Source organism: Tachysurus fulvidraco, chromosome 14 (genome assembly GCF_022655615.1).
Source record: "Tachysurus fulvidraco isolate hzauxx_2018 chromosome 14, HZAU_PFXX_2.0, whole genome shotgun sequence".
Taxonomy (NCBI): domain Eukaryota; kingdom Metazoa; phylum Chordata; class Actinopteri; order Siluriformes; family Bagridae; genus Tachysurus; species Tachysurus fulvidraco.
In genome coordinates this window covers 21,201,238-21,222,847 of record NC_062531.1, presented here as the reverse complement: position 1 = coordinate 21,222,847, position 21,610 = coordinate 21,201,238, and the positions used below count along the sequence as shown (strand labels likewise).

At 38.6% G+C, this 21,610-nt stretch overlaps 1 protein-coding gene across 1 annotated transcript in view; it reads right to left on the bottom strand.

Moving 5' to 3' along the window:
- slc12a5b (solute carrier family 12 member 5b) overlaps positions 1 to 21,610 on the bottom strand; it is a 59,709-nt gene that overhangs the window by 2,552 nt on the left and 35,547 nt on the right. The window contains exons 2-25 of the mRNA XM_027166997.2: positions 19,912 to 20,015; positions 18,631 to 18,762; positions 17,983 to 18,129; positions 15,022 to 15,076; positions 14,223 to 14,353; positions 13,816 to 14,063; positions 13,406 to 13,617; positions 12,470 to 12,637; positions 11,341 to 11,439; positions 10,379 to 10,436; positions 10,026 to 10,200; positions 9,815 to 9,933; positions 8,929 to 9,027; positions 6,419 to 6,538; positions 5,963 to 6,067; positions 5,504 to 5,672; positions 5,226 to 5,421; positions 4,776 to 4,945; positions 3,216 to 3,347; positions 2,996 to 3,103; positions 2,677 to 2,802; positions 1,759 to 1,946; positions 1,467 to 1,481; positions 1,046 to 1,179 (exon numbers count right to left, since the gene is read on the bottom strand). Of these exons, the coding sequence (XP_027022798.1) occupies positions 1,046 to 1,179; positions 1,467 to 1,481; positions 1,759 to 1,946; positions 2,677 to 2,802; positions 2,996 to 3,103; positions 3,216 to 3,347; positions 4,776 to 4,945; positions 5,226 to 5,421; positions 5,504 to 5,672; positions 5,963 to 6,067; positions 6,419 to 6,538; positions 8,929 to 9,027; positions 9,815 to 9,933; positions 10,026 to 10,200; positions 10,379 to 10,436; positions 11,341 to 11,439; positions 12,470 to 12,637; positions 13,406 to 13,617; positions 13,816 to 14,063; positions 14,223 to 14,353; positions 15,022 to 15,076; positions 17,983 to 18,129; positions 18,631 to 18,762; positions 19,912 to 20,015 (3,210 nt within the window). The remainder of the gene's footprint in view (positions 1 to 1,045; positions 1,180 to 1,466; positions 1,482 to 1,758; positions 1,947 to 2,676; positions 2,803 to 2,995; positions 3,104 to 3,215; positions 3,348 to 4,775; positions 4,946 to 5,225; positions 5,422 to 5,503; positions 5,673 to 5,962; positions 6,068 to 6,418; positions 6,539 to 8,928; positions 9,028 to 9,814; positions 9,934 to 10,025; positions 10,201 to 10,378; positions 10,437 to 11,340; positions 11,440 to 12,469; positions 12,638 to 13,405; positions 13,618 to 13,815; positions 14,064 to 14,222; positions 14,354 to 15,021; positions 15,077 to 17,982; positions 18,130 to 18,630; positions 18,763 to 19,911; positions 20,016 to 21,610) is intronic.

The following is a 21,610-nucleotide window of genomic DNA, read 5'->3' as shown; positions in this document are numbered from 1 at the left end:
TATTGTGTATGTTTGTGTTTGTGACAAATACAATTTGAATTAGAATTTTTTATGCTTTTTTTTTTATTATTTTTTACTCGTCTGTGTATTTTGCACTGTGGGCTTATTATCTTTTGCACTTTATGCAGACTTGCACCACGTTCCTATGGAAACCACATCTCTTACTGTTGTATACACGCTAGATAGTTAGACCACCTTGGATTGATTTGACTTGGCTTGACTCAGCCGACTTATCATAAACATCTGTTTCAAGGTGATTAACTCTTTACATAAAATCCTTAAAGGAACGTTATACATCACGATGCCTTAAAACTGCAGCAAACATCCTAAAAGTCCCTTTTCACCCTGGACTTCACCTATTTAAATTGCAGGAAATTTAATTGATTTAAACCAATGGACTTCTATCCCGGCATCATACGGGAGCTAAATGCTTCCAGGCTTGTGAACGCGCACACGTATACATACACTGATGGATCGTAACAAACTGATCTGACATTTTATACACAAAGCCTATAGGTTTACTTTCACTGTATACCTCAGTATGTGTTTATTCATACAGTATATTACTCAGTATGTTCAGATTCTGTTGCACATTATATTATATAATCATTGACATGTTTACAATCCTTTACACTTTGCAATAACTTATTTATATCTATATATTTCTATCTATATAAAATATTTGCATACTTATTTATACAAACAACAGTGTTTTAAGTCTCTGTGGATGAATACATTAACATTAGTTCACTAGGTTACAGACTTAAAACTTTCAGTTTCAGGGTTTTTTTTATACATATACATAAAATAAAATATATATAAATGAAATATATAACTAAAATATAAAATATTCACATATCTGACTTATTTATTACTAATTTTTTTTTTACTATTTTTTTGTGTACACTTTTTGTCAATTCTTAAAATTGTAGTTTAGCTTGCACCAAGGACTGAGGACTGCTTTAGTTTCAACGTACTCAGTATAGTGACAATAAAAGAATCTTGAATCTTTAACAAATTGGAAGAAGATGTGAGGGAAGGATACAGTTCTCTTCACCAGTGCGGTTTTTGGGAGGCCCAGGCATGTTCAGCAGGACTAGCTTAGCATCTTGCGACTTTCTCACAATCACTTCATTAAGCTTCTGCGCGTGGTGCATGCGCCTCACGTTGAACCGGTTCCTGAACAGACATGATGGCGAGAATCATCAAGAAGTCTTAAACATTCTTTGTGCAGAATATCTGTTATTTTTAATTATGCCTGATTGGCTTTCAGACTTATACAGTATGTGAAGGGTAAAAGACTTGGGAAGTACTATGAAAGCAGACGTAGCCACTATAACAAATCGTAAAATTGTGAATTATTATTACAGATCACTTCCCTGTACATGCTAAATCTGGTCATATATCACATTGTAGACAGAAAATGAGTGTGTAAGGGTGGCATGTTAAAATGAGAAGGTACTCACAGGTTTTCCCATTCCCTGAAGCATGACCAGGAGAGACCAACACTGCATTTAGAGCTAATTACACATGTATACAAGTACACTGAGTCTAATTAAAGCTAGAATCCTACAAATCCAACAAAAATATCATTGTCACATGTTAATTGTACTTAGCTGTAGCATTTAATTCTTATTTATTCTTATCATTTATGTTCTGCAGCGATATCACTATACCACTATACCCCTATTTTGTGTCCAAGATGGCTGCCAGGAACAGAACAGTAAGTTAAATCCATGTAACATCCATGTGACTCACGGTTTTATGTTAAACATGTCTTTATTGGTCTCCAATTTAGCCACAGGTGAATTCTTGGACTTGTCTAAGTCATCGCTCCAGGTCATATGCACCTCCTCGCTAGGGCTCATGGCACCTTTGTCCGTAGGAGTCGGAGTGACGGGGCTTGTCGGGGTGGGTGTGGCGTTCTTACCTTGGATGAGCTGTACCTGTCGGGAACAGGAGAGATGAAGAGACTGAGAGAGAGGAACATAGAAGAACATGTGATGAGAAGTTCGGTGAGGAAAAAGAAACAAATCAGGATTAAAACTTCTACTGCTTTTATGGCTGCTTCTTTTAGCATGGACATTTTACATAAATATAAAACTATTACATAGACCCAAAGCTACACTTTACTTACAGTGTTGACATTTAGTCCTTTGTTTAATCTGTACTTTGCATTGGATAATTGCTTAGTCTAATTACTTCTAGTTTCTGCACCAAAGGCACTTTGAGAAGTCAGTGATCGAGAAAATAATCCTCCTCCTTCATGCTCGTTACACCACATGTGCCTTCTCAATCACTGTAATCCAATTGTTTACTGTATAATCGAGTATAAAGTCTGGGCCAGAGAGAAATCAGCCGAGACCATTATTAAGTTTTACAACTGCGTTGTCTGTATTTTAAATCTCACATTCACACAAATTAAAAGCCAATGAAAAGCCAATTCCATTTGCATTGGATTCTGCTTGCCATTGCATTTACATTTCCACTGGCTTGCAGTCAGTCAGTCAGTCAGTCAGTCAGTCAGTCAGTCAGTCAGTCAGTGTAGAGAGCAGAAGTATACGATGGGCCTTTTTGTATTTCAATTTGAAATTGGGAATAAATTCATTAATAATAATCTGGAAAGACCTCCACAGCTATCACTTTATTAGAGGAAAAGGATTTAAATAGAGCTACCTCTTCCTCTGGTTTCTCCTCAGTGCTGCCCCCTGCAGGCTCCTCACTAATGTTTTTGGGTGGATGAAGGTTCGATGGGTTTTTTCGGCGGATGGAGCCACGGGACACGTCTGTGATGCTCTGAATCTGGGGGGTGTTAATAAAAAAAAAAACTTTGCTCAAACTCTCTGACAGGAAAGATAGCACAAGTACACACAGTTGTTTAGAAACCTGCCAAGTATTTGATATTTGATCAGTTGCAAGACAGACAGACAGACAGACAGACAGACAGACAGACAGACAGACCGACAGATGGTATAATATTGTGGTAATGCAGTACCTCTCTCTCCCACTCGTTTTTGGTAAGGTGCATCTCTTTAAGGATCTGTGACCTCTGCTCCATTACCAGAGTCTTCTCATAGGTGTAAGCTGAGATATCACTGTCATGCTTTGGGCACAGGGTGAGAAGTGGTCATTATGCATCTGTGTGTGTTTATGTGTTTGTATGTGTGTAGATGTGTAGAGTTCTGCAGATATCTAAAATTGTGCGTGCATCTCACCATTTCCACCACCTCCACCTCGGCGTCGAGTCGCAGGTGATAGAGGAAGGTTATCAGGTCTTTCTTCATCTGAATGCTGTTGTCATCCATCTGAGCCACAGTAAAGATGCGCATTTTGCACTTCCTCCAAACCTAAACACACACACACACACACACACACACACACACACACACACACACACACACACACACACACACACACACACACACACACACACACACGCACACACACACACACACACATTATGAAACACTTAATTTTAAATGTAAACCACAGCATTGGTGAATTCTTAATTCTGACTGATCAGAAGGTGTTGGGTAATTGTCTTAACAAGCAGATCGGATAGTGGTGGCAGCTGCCAGGCATATTTCAGGCTTTCGACATGTCTTCACAATCCGAGTCTTCAGAATTTTTTGTTCTTACTAACTTCAACAGAGAGAAAGAAGAAAGCCTTGGCAAGAAGCTACTATTTACAGTGGTTATAATGTAACTCATGAACTCATTTGTTTCCCAGTCGATCCACAACATGAATACAACCACACAAAGCTTAGTATAAACAACACAAGACGATTTTTTTCTGAAATTAACAACACTAGAAGTGGACTAAAACACTTCAGCGCATGCAATTATTGGAAAAGTATCAAATTAAGGTTGTAAATGTTATTCCACTAAACATCATCTGATTATTTTTCTGTAAGGCCCACAAGTATTTTATTTGTTACTAGATGTTCATTTAAAAAGTGACGTGACGTGACATACAGTACGGCTAAGTATGGTGACCCATACTCAGAATCCATTATCTGCATTTAACCCATCCAAAGTGCACACACACAGCAGTGAACACACACACCGTGAACACGGTGGGGGGTGGGGGGTGGGGGGTGGGGGTGGGTGGGTTTGGTGCCTTGCTCAAGCTCACCAACCTTAGGGTTAGGAGTCAAACTCTCTAACCATTAGGCCATGACTTCCCACTTATACACTTATAGCCAATTTTAATTACATTCCCAATCACATTTGGGAGGAAAAAATAAACAAATATCACTTTAAACAAATATCATCTCTCTTTAACTCATCTATCAATGGAATGGAATGTGAAAAAAATGGAATGTGGACCAATCAGAAAGTGCTAAAAATAATTCTAAATCATTTTTATTATACAAAAAAAAGTTTCTAGACTGTACAATGATGTCATCCACCCATCTCTTTTTAGGCTTATCTTGCACAGGGTTGTGAGGTACCTGGAGTTTATCTCAGGGGACTGAAGGCACAAGGAACAGGGACGTCCTGAACAGGGAAGGACCCTGTCAAGGCCCAATTCCTTACACATTACATACATGTACATAACATACATGGTAGAGATTCCAATCATCCTACAACACATGTATCTGGACTGCTGGAAGATACTGAACTATCAGAAAAAATCCCCTGTACATACAGAGAACATGCAGACAGGATGGAGGCAGTTATCAAATACCCCAACCCTAGAGCTGTGAGGCTAATCTGCTAACCACTGAGCTAACCATTTAAACATCAGAACATGCTAGCAGGCTGCTGAATACCTTGTGCTGTCGCAGCAAGAAAGGCAGGAGCATAAGCATTCCTCCATCATGGACAATCCACCAGACGTCGATGTGGCCCTCAGTGAAGCGCTCACCGTTAGATGGATACGCAGCAATGTTCTTTGGCACCAGAAGAGCCAAGTGAGCCGCAGTGGTCTCCCGCACAACCTCTAAAAAAAGAACAAACCCAGCACCCCAATGCGTTTTGTAATCATTTGGATCTGCCAAACTACAAAATTTGAATTATTTCAAAACTGTCTTTTCTCTTCTACATAGAAAGAAAAGTCTGAATGAAAAAGTAGCAACAATTTTTTGGATTTTCACAGGAGTTGCTTGTACATTATGATCGATTTCTAAAAGCCAGATTGTAACAGACTTTCTTCTCTATATCACTTGTTGCAGAACTCAGTGCTAGCATTGACTCTACACCTCAGAGGCTCAACATCGTACCAATAAAATTCCTTAGCTGATGATGGTCCTCGTGCTGCTTCCAGTTCTTGGGATAATTGATGACCAGCGTGTTGTGGCGCAGGCCTCCGAGTCCTCCAGCTTGGATGAGATGAGAGGTGGCCTCGCGCAGGTTGGAGGAGATCACCACCTGACTGAAGCCCTTTACCTTCTCCGTCTCCATCAGCTTCCTCAGAGACTGAGAGGCAAAAGCAGATTTGATTTCGAATGTTTTTTTTTTTTTTTGTGAGTGTGTGTGTTCATTTTCATCCTTTTCTTACCTGTTCTGCTTTCTGTGCTTTTTCGTGGTTGTTAAGGAATGTGCCCTCAATACAGGCTCCCACAATGGTCAAGCCTTTACCTGCCTTCAGCTGATTGGTCAGTGAGAGGAGGCGTGGCTGCTCCACGTTCTGTTCGCCATCCAAACCAACCAGAACCATGATCTGAGGCCTGGAAAAGATAGTGAGAAATGAGAAAATTCTGATAAACAACAATATATTAGCTTAAGCTGCTAGTCTTAATGTACATGTTTGTATAATCACAGGAAGATGTTCATGTTCTTGGACCTTTACAACCTATAAGCATTTTATTTGAGTTATGTAATATGTTTTTCCTTAATGCACTCGTCTTTTGTAAAAATCTTTTGGTGAGTAAATCTGACATCACCAGTTACAAATGATCTAATCAGAGGGATTGCTAAATGAGGATTGTATTGTTGGTGCATCTGGTGTGTTGCTCACCTCCAGTTTTTGGTGTGTGGTGGTCCTTCCTCCAGCCTCATCAGAGCGTAACGAGCAGCACTGAGAGATATGCCACGTATACCATCACCCCACTCTTTCTCCGCCCTGAGAAGTGAAGAAAAAAAAATCCCTCAAGAGTCAAGGTGGCTTCATTAATAGCACTTTTCCACTGATTAGAGTACTTCTAATTCCTTTGTCCTTTATCCAATCTCTTAATGGTATCTTGTACTATACATGCCGCAGTGATTTTACACCACAGTGAATTGCATTAAATAAAAGAGCCCAGCATATTGATCCAGCAGCTCTTAAAACAAGGCCAAGAGCAAAACTGCCAACCTGGTCCAAAAGAGTGGATAATAATAGCACTTTGCTAAGTAAGAGGCTTATCTGGTGTGTGGTGATGCCTCAGGCTTGATGTCTGCTTGTGTTCTAAGTGGGGGTTTAATGCCTGCTTACCCACAGAACTCGATGTATTTGTAGATGCACCCAGCAATGACCATGGCCACGATGGCATAGTACCAGGAGCAGATAAACATCAGGGAAAGACACAAGCTCATACCCAGAAAAGACAGAGCCCTGGATAAAAGAAAATACAGCAGAATAAATGTCAATGTTTATACCTGGATATTGAAATAGCAGAAAAACTGCTGTGCATACGATAGACCAAAAGCAGATAATCGTTTGATATGGTGAAGTTAAACTCCTGAAAAATAGGGAAAAATTATCATGACAACAGTTTGTATAAGTTTCCTCAGCCAGTGTTTTATTAGAATGAGGAAAATCACCACTAATCTAGATTTTGGACCTCCACTGAGATGAGGCTGACTCTATGAGAATCCTGAGACATCTACAGATCTACCAGCTCCAGTTGGACTCTGTGATACCAAGAGGAGATCTGAACTCCATGTGATCCTTACACCAATTCAACATTTGTTTGACTGTATATTTATAATCACACCCCGGTTTCCCCTTTTAGTCTGGTTCCTCTCAAGGTTTCTTCCTTACCCATTTAAGGGAGTTTTTCCTCACTACTGCTGCTACTACTACAAGTCACCTCAGACTTGCTCATTGGGGATAAATACATATGCATACATACATACATACATACATACATACATACATACGTAGATACATACATACATACATACATACATACATACATACATACAAACATACATACATACATACATACACACATACATACATACATACATACATACATACATACATACATACGTAGATACATACATACATACATACATACATACATACATACATACATACATACATACATACATACATACATACATACATACATACATATATACACACTGTGAACTATATATATCTTGAATTTTTTACTATATTAATTCTCTATATTTCTCCTTATGTTTATCTTCCGCATTGTAAAAAGTGCTATACAAGTAAACTTGAATTGAATTGAATTGAATCTCCACTCAGTGTGTGGGCACAGACAAAAGCAATCAAATTCAAATGTGCAGATTCACTCACTTTTTTACTTTCATTACTGATCATTACTGATCATTACCACAACTTATATAAGCTAGTAACTTACATTAACTTACATACAGTTATATTAACTTACATACAGTTTAACACGATTTTAACATACTTATAAATATTTATATAGTACAGTTAAGCGACTAAATGTGGGTGTGTCCTGCAATGTGACAAAGTTGAGAAAAGTTAAACTACATGAATGTAAGGAGCGACTTGGTGCAGCAACTACCAATGGGAGGGAAAACTGTAGAGGGCATGTGATCCGAGGCAAAGAGCACAAACGTCTTCATCTCATATAATATGATGCAGATATACACTGGTTAATTTTATACACAAATGTCGAATCTTCCTACAGAATGTTTCATTTTAGTGGCAAGAAAACGGATTTGTTGATGAATGTTATTACCATAGCAACAAGTAGTAATAGGAACGCCTACTGGTGGCTTCAAGGTACAAGACAAATCAACGCATGAGTAGGTTTTTTGCCACAGTGTGTTCTGTGCTTTGTGCGTTCTGTATTTTTAGGAAAGTGACAACCTACTTGTTTAATTTTTTTCATTAGCTTCAATAAAGTGGGAACGAGTGTTTATCACTGCCATAACATGAATGATAGCAGAAACTTGTTTAGTGGACAAACTACAACATTAATTGTAAATATATATGGTTAGACATAAATCATGTCATATTATAACTGCACAAATGTAATTATTTATAAATGTCTGCAATGTAAAAGAGGAATAAAGCTTCAGCATGGGCTTTGGCATGGTAACAGTATCTCCATTTCTTGTTATTACACATCACACCATATCTGTGTTTAAATTATTTTTTATTATTTGTAGTGCTGATTTTATGCCTTACTTATTGCGTATTATATTTTGCATGAGGGCACAATTTTTTAAAACCTAACTTTAACTTGAAAAGAAAAAAGAAAAAAAAAGACATTACAGAGTGAAAAATTCTACTACATGAAGTCTACTGCTTTATGGAATCGATTGCCATAGATCATATAAATCTGCCTCGTTTAATTAGCGATGTGTAAGAGCAGAGCATTAAGGGTAAAACATTTAAACCTCAATAATGATATACAGCTCACTCTTTAACGATTACTGCAATTCATTTTATTTATGCTGCATTACCACTGACAAATGGCGTCAAAAGTTCGTTCGTTTATTCATCTCAAGTAGCCGCATTTTCCTGGTCAGTGTCGTGGTGAAAACTTTGTGAGGTGAGAATCCACTTTGATTAGTATCACACATGCCAGACTATGCATCCTGAAACTTTTGAGAAGCCACAGACATATAGTACTCAAATAATGAAAAAAAAGCTTGATGAAGCATTTGTTATTATATGTATTCTGTTTATCAATGTCCTATTTTGTTAATCTTATCAGACAAATATACATATTTGTGTAACATTAACAAGGTGGAGATTGAGGTTACACCAACCAGTGGTAGAATTTGAAGCGTGGCCTCCAGTTGGGCGTTCTGAGGAGTGTCTGCAGAGCACAGGCCAGGTTCACAAACATGTAACACATCAAGAAGAACCTGTGCAAACAAAATAACATGATATAACAGATGAGCATGACATAAACACCTATATAGAGAGATAATTGCTGGAAATACCAGGGCAAGAGCAGAAATGAGGTCTTTGTGTGTTAATGATTAATATTTCAGGTGACATGGGGTTATGAATAATTGCTGCTTGTAAGACCATGGCTGAAGTGCCATTAAAATCCTTATTCCTTATTCCATTAAATGTTCTTCTCTAGTGATAAAGTTTGCATATAATGGGCATTAGTGGCTATCGCACCAAAAAGCATCAGATGCAATAAAATCAGAGACATGAGATGAAGAGTTTTCCAGTGATCAGCCCTCACCCTCTTAACTCATCCCATCCATCATCCCATTCTTTCATTACCACATTAACTTGGGATTAAGGTCATTTATTGCACTCCCTCACAGTTTCTCAGAGGAGTTCATCTACAGCTACATCTTTGACCAGTTCATCTACAGCTACATCTAAAACCAGTTCATCTACAGCTACATATAAAACCAGTTCATCTACAGCTACATCTAAAACCAGCTAATCTACAGCTACATCTAAAACCAGTTCATCTACACCTACATCTAAAACCAGTTCATCTACACCTACATCTAAAACCAGTTCATCTACAGCTACATCTAAAACCAGTTCATCTACAGCTACATCTAAATCCAGTTCATCCACAGCTACAGTTAAAACCATTTAAACTACAGGAAAGTTACAGTAGGGTCAGTGCTAACTAAATGAGATGGTTACGCATAATGTGTCAAAGCTATTAGAATTACGTACATGGAGAGGATGGGGGCGACAGCATCCAGAGAGGCAATAAGGATACCAATCTCACATATGGTGGTGGTCATAAGTAGAGCCCATGTGGGCTCACCGTTAGCCTTCCCATGACCGAACACCTGCCAAACATTGTACACAGAGTGTAAAGATCCCTCATACAGCATAGAAAAGAAACAGCTTTTCATTCCATGTACATGTTTCTCACACTCACCCTGAGGAAGGGGATAATCCCGTCTCGTGCAATGGCCTGTAAGAGACGAGGCGCCCCTGTCAAACTCTGAAGCCCCGCCCCGCAGGTAGAGAAGAATGAACCAAATACAATGACCCAAGGGGAAGGCCATGCAAGTGTACCAATGACCAGATTCCCATTGACCCCCTCACCAAATCTGTGCACAGAATAATGACAAGAATTTTTTTTCAGCTATAAGTCAACTAGAAAGACACAGTATCAAGAACCAGGTGAAGCGGCTTCATTAAGTGGCATGCAGTGAAGAGTAAAATAAGTAAAAGTGCCGATATTATGTCGAAAATGTATTGTACGGTGCGTGCAAGCATGTTCCTCACTTGTCTCTCAGCACTACTCCTTCTACACAGGCCCCGAACAGAATAACAGAGGACATGTCTAATACAACCAGAGCTCAGGAAAACAAATCTGACACTCAAATGATTCTCACTACTAAATAATTATAAACAGGAGGCTTAACTCCTTCCACCTGCCTAAACAACCAACTCTTTTTTCCAAAAAATATCATTTTTTTTCTTTTATAAGACCGGTTCATCTACAGCTACATTCATTCATTCATTCATTTTCTACCGCTTATACAAACTACCTCGGGTCACGGGGAGCATGTGCCTATCTCAGGCAGCATCGGGCATTGAGGCAGGATACACACACTATCATTCACTCATGCAATCACACACTACGGACAATTTTCCAGAGATGCCCATCAACCTACCATGCATGTCCTTGGACCGGGGGAGGAAACCGGAGTACCCCGAAAAAAACCCCTGAGGTACAGGGAGAACATGCAAACTTCACACACACAAGGCGGAGGCGGGAATCGAACCCCCAACCCTGAAGATGTGATGCGAACGTGCTAACCACGAAGCCACCGTGCGCCCTCTACAGCTACATGTAAGTCCAGTTCGTTCTGATTTCTGTTTTCACCTACTGTAGCATACACTTTTTTCAAAAGATTCCTTTTTTTATCAGGCAAATGTTTCTTTCTTCAGTGTAAATGTTCATATTCTGCCCAAGTCGACTAAAATTTGTCTTCACCTACTAAAATTCTGTGTAAGGTTATCGGGACCAAGGTGAAAAACTAATCACTCAGTTTTTATCAGCCTTGTGGCGATTAAATCATTCATATGTTTATATTAATTGAAAATGTCCCAAAAGTCGATTTCCATTCCACTTGTGAAATGAAACACCAGTGTACTGGTAAAAAAAAAAAAAGGTCCATATCAATTATAAAAACCACATATTTGATTTTGCTGCAAAAGAGTGTAAGATTACTGAAGGATACATATGGCAGAGGTGGTGGAGATGGCCAGGATGGTGCCGATGGGGATGGACTTCTGAGCGTCCTGCAGGTCACCAGAACGGTTGGATCCAGCCATGATACCTACATTGAAGACAGAGAAAGACAATCATGTTGCTGAAGAAGAATAAAGTTCAAACTTTTTTAGACTGAAAACTTTTCACAGCTGAAATTTTACTGACAATGGCGAATTCGTCCATAAATGGAAAAAAGAATTCCAGTAAATTATTAGACTTAGGGTATGTCGGGCATCTTCCATACAAGTTCTTGTTAAAGAGGTGTTACTATAGCAACAGTAACGTATTACAAGGATTGCGTTAGTAGAAACCTGTGATTTGAATAAGAGCAGAACTGTCAGAGCTGCTGTTTTAGAAAATGAATGGAATTCCTTGGCGAATTCGACAGAGCAGTGCTCAAATCCTGTTTAGACATCTGATTTGCTGCAATGTGTGTGTGTGTGTGTGTGTGTGTGAGTGTGTGTGTGAGCATGTGAGCATGTGAGTGTGAGCATGTGTGTGACTGGCAGAGGTCATGAAAACCACTGTAATCTTGTCAGATTGTGCTGATTCAGTGCCGCATGGATCACAGCTCAACAATTCAACACTTTCAACACACAAAGACACGCGCACACACACACACACACACACACACACACACACACACACTCTCTCTCTCTCTCTCTCTCTCTCTCTCTCTCTCTCTCTCTCTCTCTCTCTCTCTCTCTCTCTCTCTCTCTCTCTCTCTTTCTCTCGCTGTTTCATTAAGCTCTAAAATTTCATTTCATTTACTTCTCCAAACCAAGGGCGATATAATAAATAACACTTTGGAATAAAACACACTGACTGGCTATAAAGCAAAACACCAAAGTCAAAAGATTTTTAACCAAAAATGGATTACAACAGATTAAAACTGAACTCCAGACAGCAGGATAAACTATTCGATTTTTCTATGACTATAAACTGTAGTCTGTCTAATGGCTGAATGAAGCTACAACCTAAAACACACCAAAAGCCTTTTATTCAAAGCTGCAAAGTAAGGTAAGGCGTTTATTTGAGAAATACCGTGCTTCACTAATAATGCATCTGTTTCTAATCAGAGAATAAGTGCTACTGACCTGTGACTGAGGGGAAATAGATGCCCACCAGCAGGGTGAAGAAGCTGGTGATATCTGCTAGTACGTAGTGGTTACTGTTGGTTATTGGAGCGTCGGGTTCGGGCGCGGCAGGAATCCCTCGCTTCACTAAGAAGTCGTTTTTCTTCATAAAGCTGCTAAAGAGATTCTCTAGCAAAGAGAAACATTTTCATGTACAGCACATTTCTTATCTACATACTGTACATATTCATTCAAAGTGTTCCATCAACTGACACATAACATTATGAGCACTTTGTAAATGTGCCAAGCCGCCTGTCTTCTTCCAGCAGTGCTCTAATTAATCTACCCATAATCTCCCAAAGGTATGAGGAAGGTCTCTGTTCTGGCATTCTAGATGTCCAAATTGCCAAGTCACTGGTAGTCTCCAAAAAACGTCTTAAATCCTTATTTCCTCCTGACAGAGATTTACTCTATGTCCTAGCAAACCAGTGTCAATGTATTCACCAAGAAAAACTAATCTAAGTCGCTCTGGATACCGGCGTCTACCAAATACTATAAACATAAATGTAAACACATGTGACTTGAATGAAATGAAGGAATTTATAGCCATTTATACAAAAGATGAGAAAAGGAACCAGAAAAAACACTTTGATTTAAGCACAAGGCAGCGAAAGCTAATGCATTATAATCTCCAATTTGTTTAAGTTCACATAACTTTCTGAAACCAAATGCTGCTGTAAATCACACTGCGTATTCTCAGTCATAGTCAATTGCAATGTAGAAGTATGCAGAGACAAACTTTACATATCATACTGTAGGTTATACTTTAGTTCTGTAATGAGAAAAGTACTTGTTCATGAAAATTTATCTTTCCAAGCTGGGATAAAAAAAAATTCCCCCAAGTTTATGACGATACACAGACCATTGATTTGTGGTCTTGAGATTGGTCTTCCTTACCTGCCATGATGCCACTGGTGACGCCGGGAATGCCCTGCACCTCAGAAACGTTGTTTTTGGTGAAATATTCATCACAGGTGGCATTGAGGAACTCAGAGTCACAGAACAATCTCCAGAGTTTGGTGGTAACTGTAGCATTGCCCGTCTCAATGGTTTTTGCACAGATATCAAAGCCTTTAGATACCAAAGTCCGATCACCGAGCACACATATCCTAAACAGAGCAGGGAGTTTAGTTAATGGATTAAAACACCTATTAAGTGAAAATGTCCAAATGTCCAAAAGTCAGTAATCATTAAGATTCTTGCTAATAACACACTTATTTTGTCATTATTCATTCTTTTAGGTCGGACAGTAAGCAGTAATGCACAGAGATCATGTGACTATAATGAAGTAGAGTGAAGAAGCTCACGGGAAGTCTGGAGGGTCAAATGAGCTTTTGATCACTCCTGCATAAACAGCCAGAATGGACAGGATGACGCAGGCGAGGAAAACAAGCGCCAGCTTGTTCACATACTTTACGCCAACAAACACCACCAGAGACATGAGGGAGAGAACGATGCTGCCGTACACACGCATGTTGTTGAGCATCGCGGCTTCGGCTTCGGGGCCGTCCAGACCTTCCATCTTAAATATGGCTGCATGTGGAGCTATGTAGACCTAGAGAACAGAAAGAGCAGAAACACGTGTGTCAAAAATGACTGATCAGTTATTATACAGTACACAGAACTAGCTCACAAACAGTGACATCACAGATTTAAGTAAGATATTTAATCTCTTGACCAAAAACACACAGAAAAAAACTGCGCTTGTTCGTACCAAGAGAATCTCGATGCAGCCGAGTATATACATGGCTCCCGCGAATGTCGTTCCCAGGTAGAAACAGATGCCCACTGCTCCACCAAACTCCGGCCCCAGTGAGCGGGAGATCATATAATACGAACCACCAGCTGAAAGAGATGCACAGTAGCTACTTACATCAACAATACATACTGTACGTGATAGAAAAGCATTAAGAATGAAGTCTTTATTTCTTACATATACATTAGAGCACATTGAAATGCTTTTTTTTACACGTTACAGCGTCTTAGGAAGTCGTAGGTTAAGGGCCTTGGTTTAGGATCCAACAGTGGCAGTTTGTCAGTGCTGGGGTTGTTAACCCTGCCCTTATTTAAGGAGGCACCAGAGCGGTAACTATTTGAGCCATCACTACTCTAATCCACTGATTTGACTAGATTTGGTCGTCCAGCTTCTAACAGGTTCACAGCAGCACTTTATAATGGAGTTAAACTTTTCTTGAGTTTATATTTATCTCAGTGTCTCCCTCTGTAACTCTTCTAACAATAGCACGTAGACACATAATGGCTGAAATACGCATTGCAAAAGGACAACTCAGCTCACTGGGGAACTGTACTGTGTACTGTGACTAACTGGCCATAAAGAACATGAGGACAGCCATCCTCTAGGCAGACAGCACACACACAAACACACACACACACACACACACACACACACACACACACACACACACACACACACACACACACACACACACACACGCAAACACACACACATACACACACATACACACAGACATGGACCATTGCATTTTGCTTACCTGGCACTACTCCATTTGTAGCAATTGCACTCATTGAAATGGCAGTCAGCATAGTCTGCAAACACACATAAACCCAGACTTAAATACCTAAACAGTTCAGTTCCTGAATCACTGATACCTTTTCTATAATAGAAGTGTCTGAGATTTCATTTTTTTTTAATAATATTTTATTTCTAGACCACCAGTTTCGAACACAAGCATTTACCAATAAGAGTGGAATAATTTGGGATAGAAAATATGGACTGAATAAGAATGACCGAAATGTTGATATGTAAAAAGAAATCAGTGTGAGTCTCGACGGCGATGACGCTCTATTCGTGCACTGCTTCATGGCAGTAAAATACAGCATGTGTGTAAAAATAAAAAATGATAGCCTCCATAAAGGAGGTGCAGTAAAACCTATAGAGGAGACTTTATTTCAGAGCCTCATGGTCATGGAAGCTTTCATGGGGATAGTTTATTATATGTTCTCTCATATATCTGCTTTAAAAATAAAAAATAAAACACCAAATACATGAACGTAAAAGTGAACGCTTCATTTCCAGCAATTCATTTAGCGATCATTTAGCTGATATTAGCTGCTAAATTTTGTGAACTATAATGAACATGTATACATGACTATGTGACAAAAAATTTATTTCTTTGTTGTTTCATTGTGTTTGGAGAAGCAGAAGCAGATGATTGTCAGAGTTGGCTGAGATTTGACTCCCAGCTCTGATTTACTGTACTGCAATCAATAAAAGCAATGTTTAACATTACTCCATTACTCACCGTGACCCCATTAGTCTTATCTCAGCTTACAATATCAGTCACGTTACTGAGGAATTTGTGATCATGATTAAAACTGAATGAATTATACAGCTGTAATGCACACGAGACACATTCAGACACGACACTAGAGCCCAGAGCCATAGATGAGCTGTTAAAGAAAGAGAGAATGTGGAGAGGACTGCGGGCTTTGTAAATAAATAAAAAAAAATAAAAAAAACACTACTTTTCTACACTACTAATCTTTTCATAAAGGATGAAGTACCAAGAACGTACCAGGAAAGTTCAACAGGTCATGTGACATTCATTCAATTTAATTTACTTGTCTCAAAGCAACTGTACAGAAGTATAAGTATAATGTAAAATAAAAAATTCTAAGTTTAAAGATTACAAGATATCTCTAACATCTATCAAGTCTGAGGTGATGGTGGCAGGAAAAACTCCCTGAGATAATATGAGGAAGAAACCTTGAGAGGAACCAGACTCGGAATTGAACCTCATCCTCATTTGGGTGATAACAGACAGTAAATAATGTAAATGTAAACAATGTCCTTTCTACAACAGTTTATAGCTGAGTGGAATTGTGTAACCAAGAGCTCCTGAGGAACTAATAGGTCAGCGCAATTTCTGAGTTCACCACAGACCCAATACTAATTTCCTATCTTCCTGCCGGAGTCTTCAAATGATCGCTGATGAAGAACTGGCCATAAAGCTGACTGACTCACTGGCTGTACATGCAGATCACACCCCAGCAGACATGAGATGCTTTTCTGTTCACCATGCCTGTAAAGAACATTTATTTGAGGTAATTTTGTCTTCTGTTTGGCTTGAACACTGTTCGGCTTCAGTCCGGCCATTTTCCTCTACACCCTTGGTTTTTTTTGCTGTTTTCCTCAACATTCTGTGTGACTTCTAAAGCAAGGATGTTCAGTCTTATCCAGAATGGTCCGGTGTTGGTGTTTTCAAGTTTTCATTCGGACCGAGCAGAAGCCACACCTCATGGTGTTTTGAAAGCTAGGATTAACTAATCAAACAAATGAAATCAGATGCAGCTCCTTCGAGATCGGGATGAAAACCCGTAGCCGGATAAGATTGGACGTCGCTGATCTAGAGACTGCTGTGAATTCAATTGGATCCACAACCTTGCCAGTGCCCACCTGATGTCTGGATTAACACTGAGGTGAATCACAGGATTGTGTAAAAAAAAGTGCAATACTGAGTGGAATTGTATTAGTATGAGCAGTAGCATCTTAATTACACAACACTGACTGACAATATTTATGTTTATAGTCACACAAAAACTGGTGAGGAAAGAGATGTCCTCCAATTTCAGAGATGTCTAAAAAAAACTTTGATTTGTGATTCAAAATTTGTCTTAATTTCACATTTTTATGAACAATCCTGAGGCAGAACAGAGCAGCACTGTCATTTCCTTAGACTGTAGTTTCTTTCTACATGCAATAAATACATACATATAATAATAAGATCAGTCCCTTCAGGAATCCTCAAAAAAATTCTAGATTTTTCTCTTATATGGGACAAGATTGATATCACGAATGATTTGACATCATCACAACACACATTCACGTGTGTTCAAATGTGAGGACAGCTATCAGAAAAGAAAAACATTATTTAAAAATAATAACATGTGTCTTCACTGGTAGGAGTTTAAAAGAAGACTCCTGTGCTTGAAATTTCACAAGTTCTCATTTTTTTTGTTCAAATTAAAAAACAAAGCATTAAGAAAAAAAAAAAGGTTGCATCAAAAATATTTTAAAGATTTCTGCAGCAACATCAAACATATATGGATACAACAGTTACAAAAAAAAGAAAACAGTCTTGGAGGGTATGAAAGACAAAAGAATAGACTTTTATGTGTTTAATTACAACTGCAATTCACCTCTCGGCCAGTAGGAGGCTCTAAAATTTACATGCTGATACTTTAACCCTTTTAATAACCTGACCCCTTTAACACCACCTAATATCACCTTATCAAAAGACATAAATCTATTTTTCAATTACTATTCTTTATTTAAAAAGTTCAACATCTAAAAAAATAAAAATGTTAAATGTTTCACACTGTCATTAAAAAAATAATAATAATAATTTTTAATTTACGGACACCTGACCAGTAGAGACTTTGCTGTAAGTGCAAGCATTTATGAGGAGATTGAGAGAAAATATGAGACACACCGTAGAGCAGCACATGAAGACGATGAAAAAGGTTCCCAGGACGCCTCCGACCCCCACCAGCCACGTCATCCTGAGGAAGAGGATGACACCCAGGATGTTCTGCATGCATGGCAGATAGACACCCATCACCGTGCCCATACGAGGAGCCTGACAAGATCGATAAACTATAATCAGTAACCAGACAGCAGAAGCATCACTGGAGAAGACAAATCAATAAAATGAGTAACAAACAAATCAGCTGTGTGTGTGTGTGTGTGTGTGTGTGTGTGTGTGTGTGTGTGTGTGTGTGTGTGTGTGTGTGTGTGTGTGTGTGTGTGTGTGTGTGTGGGTGTAGGGGGGTATTAATAATGAATGCAGCCAGTCATTCAATGATCATTATACATGCTGAATCACTTTGTGGGTGGGGCTGAAATAATATATGCACAGAGGCAGGTCTGTGACGCACTGAATACTTTGATACTGACAACAAGGAAAATATTAAAATTATTACATTTTCTTTTTTTTTTGTAAAATTCAAATGATGTAAAAATAAAAAAGTTCAGATACTCAACTAAATGGATGAGACTGCATGGATGAATGGATGGATGAATGGATGGATGGATGGAATTATTCTTTCAGAAGGAAATTGGAGGATACATGTTTGTTTACCTGCACTGTTTTCTTGCGGCTCTCTTCGTTATTTTCAGCCTCCTCATGCTCCTTGCTGCCTTGAGTCAGGTTGGAGTAGTTGGCAAGGCTGCTGAGCAAAGAGGACACCATGGGACTCGTGTCCATCTCCTCCTAAAACACACACACACACACACACAAACACACACACACACACACACACACACACACACACACACACACACACACACACACACACACACACACACACACACACACACACACACACACACACATAAACACTCGCGTCAACAAATGGTAAACAATTTTAACGTCTCAAAGTCTTTAGTATACACAATATTTCCTTACATGCTATTTTATGCAGTGGATTTTCACCAGAAATTTTTGATGAGGGCTTTTAAATCTACCAAGAAATATGTGTTCAAAAACATTGAGAGTGTTTGTAATGGACTTAATTGTCATCACTTTCAGAATTTGTTTTTGTACTCACTTTCATATTTTAAGTTTAATGATTTTTATTGAGCCCGCTTACTTATTAGGCGGAAACTTTATTTTGACAGGTAATGTGGCTTCAGGAGCAATAATGATTATGAAGTTATGAACAGGAGCGTGTACGGTTACATAGTTCCAAAAGGCATAATGTCTTTGTATATTTGTCTACTGTTGTACTGAGTGTGGCATAATATACTGTGTATTTTGACTATAGTGCAGCATAAAAAGTATACGGTTGAGCGTTTCATGCGCATATTTCTTCTGTTAATTCAGCTCTTAAGCTGATTTTCTGGAGTAAAAACGGATGCTTGATCTTTGTATGATGTGTAATAAACTTCATAAAATTCATCAGTAAAGATTTGGCCATCATTCTGGTCCGATACACTGTTAACTATTAATATTTGAATAATTCAAAATGAAAGAAGAGATAACTTTATTTAATCACATAGACATTACAGCTTTACAACAACTTTGGATGTTGTCTTTGGGGTCAGAGCGCAGGGTCAGCCATAATACAGCACCCCTGGAGCTGAGAGAGGGTTAAAAGCCTTTCTCAAGGGCCCAACAGTGGCAGCTTGGCAGTGCTTGGGCTTGAATGATCAACAGCCCAGAGCCTTAACTGCTTGAGACACCACTGCGCCAATAATAATAATAATAATAATAACAATAATAATAATAATAATAATAATAATAATAATAAGAAGAAGAAGAAGAAGAAGAAGAAGAAGAAGAAGAAGAAGAAGAAGAAGAAGAAGAAATCAAGGAGATTGAAACAGAGATTTTTCTTACATCATATGTGAAAAACTGTACCTCAAACAAGGCCATGTGCTTGCTGTCATACTGCTGGCTCTTCTCAATATCAATGCTGCTGCTGCTGTTGATAAAAGGGCTGCTCTCTTTGGGGTTTCCATCTCCTGTGAACACAACATAAAGACTCAGTAATGAGGCTGCAGCCTCATCAGCTTTTTAATATCCACCCCCTTAATCAACAAAAGACTGCATCCAATTCAGATTTTCAACTAATCCATCCAAATGATACCAGTGAGTCCAAGCTGTACTGCTGTATATTACTCAGTCTCTAATGACCCACTTTTATAAGCTACAGCAAAGATTTTCGCCCTGGTTACTTGTCATAAGAAGTGATGCAGTGCGTATAAAATGCATTTATTTAATCTGGGATGAATTAGGATGAAGAATGAGACATTCGCGATGAGATATTTGCGTTTCCCGTCCGCTATGATGAGCTCCAGCACCAAAAGCTTCAATCTCAATAAACACAGTGCAGCAATGGGCAGAATTTCAAAATCCTCCTGCAAACTCTTCAGCCAAAAACAATTACACCAGTGTTAATCAAATTTTAGTCACTTCAGGAGCACAATATATTAGGTGGCTAGAGAAGGTTAAGAAAGAACTAAAGCACAAAGCTGTTAATATAAAATAAACGATGGCTACTGAATTGTATCCCAGAGTGTTGTTTATATTAATATGTATACCATATCAATGCTCCAACATTTTATGCATATTGGATGCATTTATAGTTAAACATAATTATACGCTTAATTATTTCCTGTTATCACTTCAATAATCTTCTTTTCACTCTCTCTCTTATAGACCAGAGTCCTCAGTTTCCATTACTGACTGTTACAAAGCACTGAAACTGGAGACTCCTTCCATAAACAATAACAAACATTTCACTCAAAGCTTCAACATATCAGTGATTTTATGTTTATATTTTGCTAAATGACAATGCATTAGTATGTGTACTTTATCATCATCATCGTCATCATCGTCATCATCGTCATCATCGTCATCATCATCATCATCATCATCATCATCATCATCATCATCACTGAGTTTCCGCCTGAACACCTGAGTTAAAGCAGTTTATACATGCACATATGGTTGCTGGACCTTGGCACATCAGTTTGAAGTATTTCAGTGAGCTTCCCACAGGCGCACAGTGTTAGATATGTATTTTTATACGCTGGATTGAATTTAGTGTGCCAGAGGTAAAGCGAGTGAAATAAATAGACTGAGATGAATGAAGTGCTAAAATAGAGAACAGCACTTTCAAAGAGAACACACTCAAAATAAGTTGAACATCCTGTGTGTGCGTGTCTGTGTGTATCTGTGTGTGTGTGCATGTGTGCGTGTGTGTGTGTGTGTGTGTGTGTGTGTGTGTGTGTGTGTGTGTTTACTATCTTATATGCAGCAGCCTTCTCCATAGCAACAACCCAGTAGTCAGCCTATTTCCATCCCACATTTTAAATTCGACCTTATGGATTTTGAGTAAATATTGTAGTTTAACCCTTTAGGAGGCAGCAGGTTGTTTTAAGCCATAGTGAGTTCTGCTTCGAAATACAATGACCTGGTCTTGTTTGGAAAATGATATATAAAACATATATAAAAATGAAATAGCAACTAGCAATGCAAACAGAGATGATGTCATTAATGGTGTTATATCCATTGCAATGTTTCGCATATATGCATAGAATAATAAAAGTGAATA